The sequence below is a fragment of the Sorghum bicolor genome, chromosome 9 (assembly GCF_000003195.3).
Source record: "Sorghum bicolor cultivar BTx623 chromosome 9, Sorghum_bicolor_NCBIv3, whole genome shotgun sequence".
Taxonomy (NCBI): domain Eukaryota; kingdom Viridiplantae; phylum Streptophyta; class Magnoliopsida; order Poales; family Poaceae; genus Sorghum; species Sorghum bicolor.
The window spans coordinates 2,417,366-2,431,364 of NC_012878.2; the positions used below are offsets into that span (position 1 = coordinate 2,417,366).

Below are 13,999 nucleotides of genomic sequence, written 5' to 3' on the forward strand. Positions count from 1 at the left end.
GAAGTTAATACCCGAAGTTTGGAGTTGTCTGTCCGCTGTTTGATATCAAAGGTTATATCTTTTATACTAAGTACGTTATATATTTACGCATTGTCTTATGATATTACCCTTTATTTGTAGCTATATGTGAGATTTGGCTTCTAAGACTCATATATGGTGCATATCTGGTTTTGTTCTTAAAATCGGGTATTACACTAATGCTACTATACATACAGTATGGTGGAGAGCGACTACTCTGAATATCATTTTGTGAAAGAGGAATGTAACGTGAAATGCGTGAGACTATCTTTTGAGTTTTCGCTAGTCTCTTATATCTTTTATATTATTTAATGATTAAAAAACTTATGAGCTATAGCTCTAAGCTAGATCATTGGAGACGCCAAGGACGGTGGAGATGCGCCCGAAAGATGTGATCTGGCGGTTGCAGGTTGCAGCAGGACCAGTCTCCCTCCTGTCCCTCCCGGACGCCGCCCGGTCGCATGTACACCCGCGTATACTGGTACTGGCACCGTGGGCATGGCACGGGGGCCGGTCCTGCTCCTGCCTCTGCTTGGCATGTACGTACGTATGATGTATCTACGTACGCGCCAATGGCAAAGTGGCGAGAAAATGGCATGGCGGGTAAGTTAGGCAAGCAAGCCACAGCCGAATATGGGTCTTGTTTAGTGTTACCGTAGCACTTTCGTTTGTATTTGATAAATATTATCTAATTATAAACTAACTAGACTTAATTCGTCTTACAAATTATAGACAAACTATATATTAGTTTCTATATTTAATGATTTATATATGTGTTCAAAAATCGATGTGACGAAAAATATTGAAAACATTTTAAACTAAATCAGGCCATAGATATAGGTTGGTGGATCGTCAATGCATGCATGGCTCTGGGGTCCGCTTCACTTCACTTGCATACGGAGTACGTATTACTGCAGGGGCCGCCGCCGAGAGTTTTCGGAGTATTTATTTGTTTTGTTTGGGGTACTCCCAATGCAAGACTCTATCATAGATTCCAATACAATTAATTACATATTATTTATGATATTTTGCTGATGTGACACCATATTTATTGAAGAAAAAGGTAGAAAAAATAAGACTCCAAGTCTTATTTAGACTCCAAGTCTACATTGTTCGAGGTAATAAATGACTTTAGACTCCATGATAGAGTCTGCATTGTGAGTGCCCTAAGCTTGCAAAGTCCATATGAATCTCTGATATGACATGACATGCAAGATCCACTCCATCTACGGTAAGTGGTCTTTAAGTCACAAAAAGGCTCAAGCATTATTGTTTATGCACCCCAATTCGAAGGATTTTTTTTCTTGGTTCATCGACTTGCAACGGATTCAAGTTACCAAACTCTCAAAATAATGCGATTTTTCAGATTTTTCAATCTTGCCCTACCTTATCCTTGATGATGTCCTAAGCTCTCAAAATGCCAACCTTGCGCGGCAGGTCACCGGGACAAGTATCCTTGTCGAGTAACCGGGAGAGGTCACTGGGATTGAGCGCGCACGGTGGCATGCCGACTAAGACCTCTCTTACAGTAACAAAAGAGAGATGCTATAGCAAAACGAGTGTTTTTTAGCAATCAAACCCTCGAATTTCTCTTCTTCATCTCTAGCCTCTCCATCTTTTCTTTTACAAATGTGGCAGCAGACTAAGCGTCAGGGACTGCATAAGGACAGCGTTAGGGTTCCGGCGGTGGTGAAGGTGGCTAGGTCAAGGTGGGGGCTCCCGTGACCATAGTGGCAGAGAGGGGAGGAGAAGGAGAAGGCCACGACAGACACGGTAGGGTCTCACAGAAACTCCACGGCCACAGCCACTACGTCGAGACCCTACTATGCCACGACAAGGCACTGGGCAACGACAATGCATTGGAGGAGGAAGACACTTGAAGAAAAGAATCGAGTGTTTTGGGCTCCAAAAGCGCTTGGGGGTGGGACGTAGGCCCAAACTCCGTCCCCTTCCACCTAGAGATCACCGGTTTCAGCCTTGTCGAGACCGCCTTGTTCGTTTGGCTAATAAATCACGGAAGAAAGTACTGTTGGCTGATTTATTGTCAGAGAAAAAAACCACGAGGACCCACGAGGCCTTTAATATCAAAGCATGGAGTAGGTCTGAAGATAACTTCAGGTCAAGACAACATACATGACAAATTCGAGGACCTGAAAATACTACATATCAGGAGCCTGGTCGATACCTCAGGACCAGATGACACCTCTCAACAGACTAATTAAGGAACGTCCGTGCATTATAACCTTTTTCCAGATCTATATCAATTATCAAGTAACAGATCTCACGCTTGTGCATGTGGATTGTACGCATGGCCAATGGCCAGCCAGTATTCTTGCTGCATCACAGCCTGAAAAGGGCAGCAGTGCCCACTACTGTACAGCCTCTCACGTGTCCTGCAGGCCCGGATCAGAGATTCAGAAGGGACTATCAGGCCGTGCAACCATAATAATGTACTCCTACCAGACAATAGACAACCCATGTCCCTTGAGCCTATCGAAAACAGTTAAATTTTCTTTTCCTTTTACCATGATTCAAATGCGAATCTAGAAAGACCCAGTTGTTTTGCCACCACACAACGACACAACCACAGCAGCAGTGGGTGCCTGCAACTGCAAGTAGACGATAACCTACGTGCAGTGGCTGGCTACTGTCTCTGTCTGTAAAACCAGGTAGGTATCCACATAAAACCGACACCGACCAAAATCAGGCTTTGAGCTTATCAAGCTCAACTCAACTGGTGGCCAGTTTATCACCGAGTAAAAACCCAACGTGTTCCAATGTAATTGACATTGACATTTCTATCAAAAAGAAACAATCCAGCGGTGTTTTCTTCCTAGATGGAGTTGGGACTCTCCAAGGGAAGACATTACATCCAGCGCGTTAGCTGGGACACAGATCCTGGAAGACGCGAAGCACTTCTAAGTTTAGGACCCCCAGGAGCCTATTCTTGGCTCAGCAAATCCTCCTCCGCGCAAAGGCATGAAGCAAATGCTCATCCCATCTGACCACATTTCCCCACAGAGATCACATTTACCGCGCACAAAGCACCAACACCCGATCGATTGCCTGTATGCGAGATCTTCAGCACAAGGAGGGAGGAGGATGATGATGATGCGGCATATAGACACCCACCCATGCTCCCATTGTCCACACAACGAGGTCTGCAGATTTGTCTGTGCGTTCTAGAAAGAGGGAAGAGGTTTACCAACTGCAAGAGCGGAGAGGAATAGGGATCCAGGATTGATACATACAGTTGGGAGATGATGAGCTGCTTTGGGTGTTTCAAGCCTGAGAAGAAGATGCCTCCCCGGAGGCTGGAGGCCAGGGAGGTCACGGTTGTGAAGAAGGCCCCAAGCCAGAATGAAGCGCCTCCCAGGGAATCTGGTAAGAATCACAAGATGCTCCTGCCACTGATTGCAAAGAGAAATAAGGAATTAGCATGTTTTGTACTGTTCAATCTGATAGCATAGAAAAGGATTATTAGGAGCCATGTCGGCAAACAGATCAAACAATTAAGAAACAAATTAAATACAATGCAGGAGTATACAGATCCAAAATCTGCAATCCCCCAATACGTCCTGTTCTTCTGCACATCAATTTTATAGCTGGATACCTGTAGTTAAAGAATGTATACCGTACCAGGCTCAGTGGTTTCCTGCAGATGTGATTAGACCTCCAAATACCGACCATTCAGTGTATCTTTGTTTTAAGGACGAATGACACCCCTGTGCCACTGTCTTCCCTCTGGGTTATGTATATATATTCCTCTCTGAACCGAATCCGTGTAGCAATTATATTATGCACTATCTGTTTCCCTGTCAGCGTCACATGTATTTTGGTGTTATACATACTACTGCAATTCATGTCTAGTTCTTAACTGTTATGGATGAAATTGGCTTTCATTCAGTGATATAACATATTCATATACATGCTCTTCAAATTTGTTCAGCAAATGACAAGAAGAATCTGAACAACTAAATGAGCAGACAATAGAAATTTATGTCTAATGCAGTTTACCACTCACCTTTGCAGGGTCCGTCAGGCCATCACCAGTCACTTCAAAGCACAAGCCATCATCTGAAACACCAACAAGCACTGAACCTCCTAAAGGAAGTTGTTCTGTTTCCAAAACCGCAAAAGCATTCACATTCCGTGAGCTAGCCACGGCTACAAAGAATTTCCGTTCCGACTGCCTCCTTGGAGAAGGGGGCTTTGGCAGGGTATACAAGGGCAAGCTTGAAAATGGACAGGTACAGACCACATAGAAAAACATTCAAACATCCTAAGTACACACACTTGCTAATTCATCTGCAGTAACCAGTGGCTGACTTGTTTTCGATTTGCATGAACAGCTTGTTGCTGTCAAGCAACTAGACCTGAATGGGTATCAAGGCAACAGAGAGTTCCTAGTTGAGGTCCTGATGCTCAGTCTATTGCACCATCCAAACCTAGTCAATTTGGTTGGCTATTGCGCAGATGGAGATCAAAGGCTTCTGGTGTACGAGTACATGGCACTTGGTTCACTTGCAGATCACCTGCTTGGTAAGTGGTAGTCATTTGTCTTCACTAACACATTCAGATATCACTATATCAGTGCTACATAATTTTATAATATGGTGAACAAGATACTTAAATGTTCAAATTTGAATTGCCATCGCAGATAGCACTCCTGATCAAGTGCCACTGAGTTGGTATCTCAGGATGAAGATAGCTCATGGAACTGCTAAAGGGCTTGAATACCTCCATGAGAAGGCAAACCCACCTGTCATTTACCGGGATCTCAAGTCCCCCAACATCCTTCTTGATGAGAAGTACAACCCTAAGCTCTCAGATTTTGGGCTTGCAAAGCTTGGTCCAGTCGGGGCAAAGACACACATCTCCACTCGGGTGATGGGAACATATGGGTACTGTGCTCCCGAATACATAAAAACAGGCCAGCTAACTGTCAAGACTGACGTGTACAGTTTTGGAGTTTTCCTACTGGAGTTGATCACAGGAAGAAGAGCGGTAGATACCTCCAGGCCAGCAAATGAACAAATCCTGGTTAACTGGGTACGCACTTCTATTTTATTACTCCACATATACACTCAGAACTTGTTTGCCCATTGTGTTCATTGCAGTAGTCAGTTATATAATATAGCTGACAACTGCAATGGAACACATGGAAATAAATGCTAAAGCCTCAGTTAGGAATTACCCAAAGAAGATTTTTGGCACAAGGTTTTCTGACAAATTCATCTATGATCAACAGGTCAAGCCATTGCTGAGAGACAGGAAGAGGTACAATGAGCTAGTAGACCCTAATCTTAGAGGTGAGTACCCAGAAAAAGACTTGAGCCAAGCTGTGGGTGTAGCAGCAATGTGCCTACAAGAGGAAGCCTCAGTCCGACCTTACATGAGTGATGCTGTTGTGGCCCTGGGATTCCTCGCAGAAATGCCTGCTGGCTATAAACACAAATCTGGCCCTATACTCCCAATGAAACAAGTTAGAGATCCATCACTAACTAATAGTGGTAGCGCTAAGCAACATAACGATGCATACAATCGTCAAAAGGCTGTAGCTGAGGCCATTGAGTGGGGCTCACTGAGGCAGAAACAGAAGGCTCAAAGTCCAGAAAAGAAAGCTCAAAGTCAAGGTGGAACATCCCCTCCAGAAGCCAGCAGATTGTAAAAACAACTCTGTTGTGCATTAGGCTACCACTGACTTGTAACCCTCCAATTTTGTGCAAGCTGGGGCCAAATTGTCCCACATAGCTTAGAGTTTGTAAATGAAGTTTTTCTCTCATAAAGACATAAGGGATCTATAGTATTTGCTGTTAACATATATGTGTTGGATCAGGAAGGAATTCTTACTCCATCTTGTATACGTTTAGACCAATTTTGGGTCTATGATAATACTGATTACCCTTGTGCTTCTATGTAACATCTGTAGAAGAGAAGGAAAGAGGAGCACAATGAGGTTATACTGTTACACTAATACTATCTAGCTACGATGGTTCAAAGCCTTAGAAAAAATTCAAGTGCGCAAGTGACAGTGTCTCTTCGAATCTTTTTTTACTACCAGCTAGATTTTTTCAAAAGACTTAGAGCCTATTCGAGAAGGGAGCATTGATCCAGGAGTTTTTATCCTAAACCCCTCAATCCAAGCAGGCCTTGACCTGCAGCATCAATATTAACACTTTGGTGAAGTCCACCGAGGTACTTGAGTCAATAGAACCCTAAAGCTTGAGTGATCAATCATTTAGTATGCAGCATCAATGTTTAGAAAGAGTCTCTTGTAGCTTCATATAATGATACATCACTGGAAAACTTAAGCTACTCAGATTTCATGTCTTTAAAGCGGTGTGCAATTCTTGATTGTTTTATCAGAATATTCTGGTCAGTAGCTGTATTCTTTTTTTTTTTGTACTATTTCCTCCAACAAAAGAGAGATTCGTACTTTTTTGACAGGCGAACAGCGCAGGAGAACTGCGCGTCATTTCATTAAGGTAGAAGAAAAGATACAAGGGTCAGAGAACCAACACACACACACACCCCACACCCTAGACCTTAAGAAACAGAGAGATTCGTACTAATGCGACCATTTTTCACGATCGCGTTGGAGAGCTGTGTATCATATATTATCGTGGCTATCAATGTGAACTTAATTTTAAAACCAGTTATGGGATAAAGTCCTGAATATTAAATATTCAAATTCACCACCTCAGCTAATTTGTGCCGATGTTATTATTCATCAAAATGGAGAAGCTACTAAAATATTCATGATGTAAAGATTCCTTATAAAAGCAATGCCTCTATTCTGCACTTCTTGAAACATTTATATTACTGTCTACTCTAACATCTATACTAATATGATAAAATGCAACTGGCCAATATTGCATAAGTCAGAGAGTCATATAAAGAACTTTATTGATAGAAAAATAGAGCCACTGCAAGCAGCAAGTACAAGGAAGCAAACTTTATTTGACATTTGTTTGCAGTTATACAAAAGCATGAGAATGCTAGCATAGCTCGGAATCAACTATTGAACCACAGGGGTGATTTGCTAAGTATCTAAATCTCGCTCACCTCCTCCAGTTAACAATATGCACTGGTATCTGGCTTCAAAAATAGAAGTTTCAGTCCTCTTTGAAGAGCTCACGGCCAATTATCATTCTTCTTACCTCACTAGTACCAGCACCAATCTCAAACAATTTTGCATCTCTCAGGAGACGACCAGTTGGGTACTCATTTATGTACCCATTTCCACCAAGACACTGGATTGCCTGCCATAGTGAAAGAGTTACAAAGAGTTAGGGGCACATATAAAAATGGTGCATACTACAAATTATTAGTTGAAAGTAAAAAAAAACATGTTATGGTTTATGATATGTTTTGGCGTAATAAGAATTTATCAGACAAGGACAAATAGAGCTTTATGATAACTGTAACACGAATGCAAAATTTACTAGGTCAACTATTATTTTCCCAGGGGGGCAAAACAGAACGGGTGCCTGCTGTTTAAATGCATCCTTGGGAATTCATGAGAAAACAACACAGTAATATGGGTTAACACAATTTACAATAAACCGAAGAGAAGGATTTTACCTGAAGTGCAACTTGGGTTGCATTTTCAGCAGCAAAGAGAATTACTCCTGCACAATCCTGGTTAAAAAGATATATATGAGATGAAGATGGAGAGAGTTTACCATAATATACATCTAATTACTTGTTTATTTGCGTTTGACAGCAGAACTACATGCAGGTAATGCGAAAACAGAACTCCAGAGGAACATCAATGATATCTCATAAACTTATAAGGGTACCTTGCGGTCAACTTTGCCATTATCGCAGTCCCTAGCAACCGAGTATACAAATGATCTGATGGAAAATTGAAATTGTAGTGATGAGATGTTTAAACTTGCAAGGAAAAATATTGAGCAAGATCCTACCTTGACGACTGCAATGAGGTGTACATATCAGCCATTTTCCCCTGCATTACAAGCATACTCTTTATCGTCAGTGCCATGTCTATACTAAAAAATTATTGAACCATGAAGAACGAGAAAATAGAACACATATGACAGCTACAAGGATTTACCTGTATGAACTGAAATTCACCAATTGGACGGCCGAATTGCTCCCTCTGGCGAACATATGGAAGTACAACATCAAGGCATGCCTGCATAAGGCCAATAGGACCCCCAGCTAATACAAGCCTTTCCAGATCAAGCCCTGACATCATGACATAAACACCTGCCACAAGAAAAGGCATAGAGATCGAAGGTGACTATCTAATTGAAGTAGTTTTTTATGAGGTTTCGAAAATCATAGAATAAACACCTGTCAAAAGAGAAGGCATGGAGATTAAAGGTGGGCACCTAGTTAAAGAACTAGTCCTAGTTCCACAGGGAGTTTAGAAACTACTTCTGGATGATAATAAGAAAGAATTATTGCAGTTTCCCATGTGCAGCATATCTTTGTGGTCAGATTAAGATGCTATAATTCCAATGTCTACGCCATGTACCGCACAGGCAACTAAATATGAACAACAGAGCAAATAATTTCTGACACACAGGAACGAGCTTCAAAACAGCCAGGAGATCATACCTTTGCCTTCTTCACCGAGGACATTTTCACGTGGCACAAAGCAGTTCTCAAAAACAAGCTCACATCTGCAGATTAGATGTTGTTAAATTGGGCCCGAGTTCACCATTTTTATAATTATCCTGAGCGAGTAGAAACATCATACGTGTCGCTTCCTCTCATGCCAAGTTTGTCCAACTTCTGAGCAGTACTGAACCTGCAATTGTAAACAAGGACCATCAGTGACATGATCAGAAAGCTGTAGAAATATATGCATTCATGTTCAATCGTGTCCCAAATGGAGTGGTTCTGTACCCAGGCATCCCTTTCTCGATTATGAATGCAGTTATTCCTTTTGATCCTGCAGCCAGATCTGTTTTTGCATAAACAACCTGTAAAATCCCAAACATGGATGAATTAGCAGGGCATTATGGCTGCAAAGAGAAACAAGACACGCAGCTCTTCTGGAGTATAGGAATTGCAGTGAAGCACCATCAATAATTGATACAAAACTAGCACAGATAAAAACTGTTGAAACAGACACGAGTGCAGAAAGCAGAGGAGAATGAATGTAAAGCCCCCCGGCAGGAAAATACCAGTGTCTGAGCAGACGGCCCATTGGTGCACCACATCTTGTTCCCGTTAAGAACATAGCCGCCGTCCACTTTCTCAGCTTTGCACTTCATGCTGACGACATCAGAGCCAGCTGAAATTACATTTCAGCAACGCATCAGAAGGAACCTTAAATTTGAACTGGAACTAAACAACAGCAACGGGAGTGAAATGGTACTGACAGTTGGGTTCACTCATCGCCAGTGCCCCGATGTGCTCCCCACTAATCAGCTTCAGAAAGAAGGCAAAAACTCATGAATATAACCCATCATAATAGAAGACATTCTAAATTCTAGCAGCGAGCATCTTTATCCTAAAGAGAACTACGGTCCTTATGAAACAGCAAACATCATGATAATGTGAAGCAAATCCGGGAAAGCACAGCACCTTGGGCAGATACTTGAGCTTCTGCTCCGGGTTGCCGTGCCGGACCTGCACACGGAGAACACACAAGTAGAATTACCCATGACGGCATGAGTGTAGTAAAACTTAGTAACCAACGAACCGATTTGCTTAACGCGGCGTGCGACGGCAAGCCTGTCATAAATAATCAGAGCGGCAGCCAGCAGGGAGCAGTTAGTATGACTCACGAGCTGGTTGATGCAGAGGTTGGAGTGGGCGCCGTAGGAGAGTCCGACGGCGCCGGAGGCCCTGGTGATCTCCTCCATGGCGATGCAGTGGTACATGTAGCCGAGCCCCATCCCGCCGTACTCCTCGGGGGCGGTGAGGCCGTGGAGGTTGAAGTCCCCCATGAGCCTCCACAGGTCCACCTCCCGAGGGAAGTGGTTGGACGCGTCGATCGCCGCCGCGTGCGGCGCGATTGCCTCCTGCGCGAACTTGCGCACGCTCTCCTTGAACTGGGAGCGAGGCGGGTGCGGGGGGCGGGTGAGGAATTGGGTCGATGAGGCAAGGCGCAGTGGCGGGCGACCCCCGCCGCCGAGTGGCAAGTGAAATGAAGAGGAGAGAGGGGGGCGAGCGTGTGGTGTGACGCACCTGCACCTGCGTGTCGTCGAAGAGGAGGGAGGACGAGGCGAAGAGCCGCGCCACGCCGCCGCCGGAGACCGCGGGCGCCGCGCGGCGGAGGAGCGCCGGGAGCCACCGCTGCATCGTCGGTCGGAGCGGAGCGCGGCACCTAACCAAAGCAAACCAAAGCACCCGGCTGCAAGCTAGTACTGTACTAGTCCTTTAGCATGCGGGGGGAGGGGACACTCGTGTAATGCTTTTTTTTATTTTCTAAGAATCCACTCGTGTAATGGTGGGTAAACCTGTAGCGTCAGTCAGTCAGGCCTTGTTTATAGTTCATCTAAAACCCAAAAAATTTTCAAAGTTCCTCGATTTTGCGCCATATTATATAATTATCGTGAGATTAATCTTTTAAATCTAATTAATTTATAATTAAATAATAATACTAAATAAAAACAAAAATAGTAGGATATAAAAAAATCAAAAGGTTTTTGGACAAAATAAGGCCTCATCAGTCTCGTCTTCCTTCCCCGCCTACTCTCCGGACGGCGCAGTGAGATCGGGGTGGGAGCACCAGGACACGGGAGCCTGCGGATCGGATTGGTATGGACCGACCGACCGACCGACCGGATGAGGGATGGGATGGCATCGACCTGTTGCTGTTATCCACACGAGCACGATGATAAGTGACAGAGTGCGTCAGAGTAGAGTATGATGACGCGACTCCTCAGATGAGACGGATCTGCCACGGCACGGCACCACCAACGACTCCGTGTGTTGTTTTATTTTTTTCCTCTTTTGATTGGCTTGCCTATCCCACACGTCTCTCCGTATTTGCACAGCGACAACATGCTCAAAACACACTTTGGTCTCAAATTAAATAATTCCTAGAGTTGTTCAGACTCGAATCATTTTAATTTTACTAAATCTGTAGATAAATTATATCCATCGTATCAGTAATATTATACTCTCTCTGTCCACAAATAAATACACATCTCATTTTTCAAGGAGTTAAACATTTTTAAATTTGATCAAATATATATACAAATATTTATCATATATAATATGTATCATTAGATTGAACATGACATATACTTTCATAGTATACTTATTCATAGATACAAATATTGATATTGTTTGATATATTTCTAGTCAAATTTTAAAAAGTTTAACTGATCGAGAAATCAGATGTACATTTATTTGTGGACAGAGGGAATAGATGTTTTATGAAATATATATTTTTATATTTCCTCCGTTCATAAGTCTTTATCCTTTTAGCCTTTGGTGCAATGAGCAAGGAGCCGTACCGAACAATGCTGATTTGCATTTAAAGGCAAGGTGCAACTATTCACAGCCAAGGAGTAATAAAGGCTTGTTTAGTTCAAAATTTTTTGGAAAATAGACACCTTAGCAATTTTGTTTGTATTTAATAAATATTATCTAATTATAGATTAACTAGGCTCAAAAGATTCGTCTTACAAATTATAGATAAACTATACAATTAGTTATTTCTTTTATCTATATTTAATGCTCCATATATGTACCGCAAGATTTATTGTAACGGAGAATCTGAAAAATTTTGTAAAATTTTTTAAAACTACACAAGGCCTAAATGCAGCTAATGAGCACCAAATATACATAAGCCCGCGACTCGGTGGCCCGGCTCGAGCACGGCCCGACCGAGGCCAGCACTGTCCGAGAGATCAGACCGTGCCTGAGCTGTCACCTATGCACGTGGCACGACACGCACACAACCCGTTTCAACGGCCCAGTAAAAATTAATTATTAGTGTAGTTGTGACTTGTATATATATATATATTGTTAATTATTATACTAGTAAAAATAATAAATTATTATTGAATATAATAAAATATTTTAGGATTTAATGAAAATGTTGATAAAAATATGTTGTTGTCAGTTTGATGGGACATGAGACGGCAGGACACGATGGTGGCAGGTACGAAAAGTTAAACGTGTGGTCCTAAACTAAGGCCTTGTTTAGTTCACCATAAAAAAACAAAAAGTTTTCAAGATTCCTCGTTACATCGAATCTTGTGTCACATGCATGAAGCATTAAATATAGACGAAAGCAAAAACTAATTACACAGTTTAGCTGAAAATCGCGAGACGAATCTTTTGATCCTAGTTAGTCCATAATTGAATAATATTTGTCACAAACAAACGAAAATGCTACAGTACCGAAATCCGAAATCTTTTCGGAACTAAACAAGGCCTAATATAATGAAGACTCTTAGAAAAAAAATTATCAAACGATGAAGATTTATAAGCGGAGGGAGTAAAACATTTATCAATCAGATTTAAAGTAGTTTAACTTATATATGATTTTAAAAAAGTTGTTTTTTTAGGATGGAAGAAGCGAGGGAGTACAAGAAACAACTTCTTTTAACAAGCCTAAGAGCAACTCCGATCCAAGTCCCTAAATTAAGCCCTTAAATTTTTATTTACATGCTATGATAAAAAAAGTAGGAGCTCAAATTAAGACCTAACTCTAACCCACCTCTTAAACAAGTAGGATAAGGGGTTCTAGATGTGAGGGGTTGAAACTATAATTTAGGAGGACATGGAAAATGAGAGTCCAAATAGAAGGTGGGTTGGAGTTGATTTTTTTTAATCAAATCTCTAGATTTAGAATAGGGACTTCTTTAGAAGGTGGGTTGGAGTTGCTCTAAGGAACTGAAGTCATTTTTCTAGTGAGGAGCTAGGTACAACATGGTTTCTCTCGACTTTTCCTTAAAATTTGGCAAAAATTCTAGTAAGGCCTTGTTTAGATACACCCAAAATAAAACTTTACAAAATTCTTCGTCACATCGAATCTTACGGCATAGGCATGAAGTATTAAATATAGATAAAAAAATAATTAATTGTACAGTTTACATGTAAATCACGAGACCAATCTTTTAAGCCTAGTAACTCCATAATTAGACAATGTTTGTCACTTAAAAAACAAAAATGCTACGGTGTCAAAATCCAAAAACTTTTTACATCTAAACAAGTCCTAAAGTTACCACTAAAGTCGTTCTTGTCAAACGTTTGTGACAGAAGCTTTTGGCTACTAGCGTTCACACAAAAGGCACACATCATTGTGCTGCCCTGCCCATGCCCGTTTTCCTGTCCTCTTCCGTAGCCTGCCTGGGGATGAGATTTACGGAATGTAGTGCCGTGACAATGGAATGGGCCGACAAGTTCTCTTCTTATTGGGCTTTGTGCCTGGGACCCAATCGAGGGCGGCCTAAATGAGAAGCACGAAGCGTTGTGGATGGATAAGGCCCAGGAGTTAGACGAGAGAGGCCCAAAAGAGAAACACGAAGCATTTGTGGATCGATACGGCCCATAAGTTAGACGAGGCCGGCCTGACACTCCCGGGGACGGTTTCTGTGTGAGCAGTTTGGGCCCTTCTATCAGATCCGTCTATTTTTCTTCTGCGTTCGTAATTTGGCAGCGAGAGACAGAGAAAGAGAGTAGTTGCCGTGCTCCATCTGAAACCCGCACCGTGAACTGAAAAAATAATAATAGACAAAATTAGTTCCTTGCCCCTAAATTAGTTTCCGCACACATGAGGCTGCGGCTCTAATTGCCTTCGGCACCAGGGGTAAAAGGATAATTTTGCATATTAAGTTAACACCGATACAGCCTCAAACTAATGGAAGGGCCAAGAAAGCAAACTAATTTTATTTTGGGCTAGATAGGGAAGTTCAAAACGAAAAGGGCCAAGAAACAAAACTTAACTTTTTTTAGGGCCAAGGAACTCATTCTCTTAAACTAATAACCCTTCTAGGGTCCCAAGTAAAATTATCTTTCCGTTTTGCTTATTTGCAAACCA

General features: G+C 42.1%; 2 protein-coding genes and 1 long non-coding RNA gene across 4 annotated transcripts; 1 reads left to right on the forward strand and 2 right to left on the reverse strand.

Moving 5' to 3' along the window:
* LOC110430322 lies at positions 2,697-4,184 on the reverse strand. 2 transcript variants are annotated; one of them, XR_002447684.1, is made up of 3 exons: positions 4,043-4,184; positions 3,270-3,833; positions 2,697-3,200 (listed from the first exon to the last, which is right to left on the reverse strand). It is a non-coding gene; the product is annotated as an uncharacterized LOC110430322 (long non-coding RNA). The 2 variants fall into 2 exon arrangements; XR_002447682.1 differs by having other exon boundaries at positions 3,270-4,131.
* LOC8071257 (probable serine/threonine-protein kinase PBL25) lies at positions 3,198-5,936 on the forward strand. The gene is made up of 5 exons (XM_002439163.2): positions 3,198-3,402; positions 4,051-4,268; positions 4,371-4,560; positions 4,679-5,070; positions 5,270-5,936. The coding sequence occupies exons 1-5, from the start codon at positions 3,279-3,281 to the stop codon at positions 5,687-5,689; spliced, it is 1,344 nt and encodes a 447-aa protein (XP_002439208.1). The 5' UTR covers positions 3,198-3,278; the 3' UTR covers positions 5,690-5,936.
* Positions 6,899-10,434, reverse strand: LOC8071258 (isovaleryl-CoA dehydrogenase, mitochondrial). The gene is made up of 13 exons (XM_002440467.2): positions 10,189-10,434; positions 9,786-10,052; positions 9,583-9,627; positions 9,378-9,426; positions 9,180-9,289; positions 8,899-8,975; positions 8,750-8,800; positions 8,608-8,672; positions 8,099-8,253; positions 7,950-7,990; positions 7,824-7,878; positions 7,606-7,662; positions 6,899-7,283 (listed from the first exon to the last, which is right to left on the reverse strand). Exons 1-13 carry the CDS (start codon positions 10,300-10,302, stop codon positions 7,137-7,139), a joined length of 1,233 nt encoding a protein of 410 aa, XP_002440512.1. The 5' UTR covers positions 10,303-10,434; the 3' UTR covers positions 6,899-7,136.

Bases quoted from the DNA above. Each gene is read 5' to 3' on its own strand.
- LOC8071257 (XM_002439163.2), top strand. From the start codon at position 3,279: ATGATGAGCTGCTTTGGGTGTTTCAAGCCTGAGAAGAAGATGCCTCCC. The intron at 4,561-4,678 runs GTAAGTGGTAGT...TTGCCATCGCAG, and splicing joins ACTTGCAGATCACCTGCTTG to ATAGCACTCCTGATCAAGTG. The intron at 5,071-5,269 runs GTACGCACTTCT...TATGATCAACAG, and splicing joins AACAAATCCTGGTTAACTGG to GTCAAGCCATTGCTGAGAGA.
- LOC8071258 (XM_002440467.2), bottom strand. From the start codon at position 10,302: ATGCAGCGGTGGCTCCCGGCGCTCCTCCGCCGCGCGGCGCCCGCGGTC. The intron at 8,801-8,898 runs GTACAGAACCAC...TTACAATTGCAG, and splicing joins ATCGAGAAAGGGATGCCTGG to GTTCAGTACTGCTCAGAAGT. The intron at 7,284-7,605 runs GTAAAATCCTTC...TCACTATGGCAG, and splicing joins CAACCCAAGTTGCACTTCAG to GCAATCCAGTGTCTTGGTGG.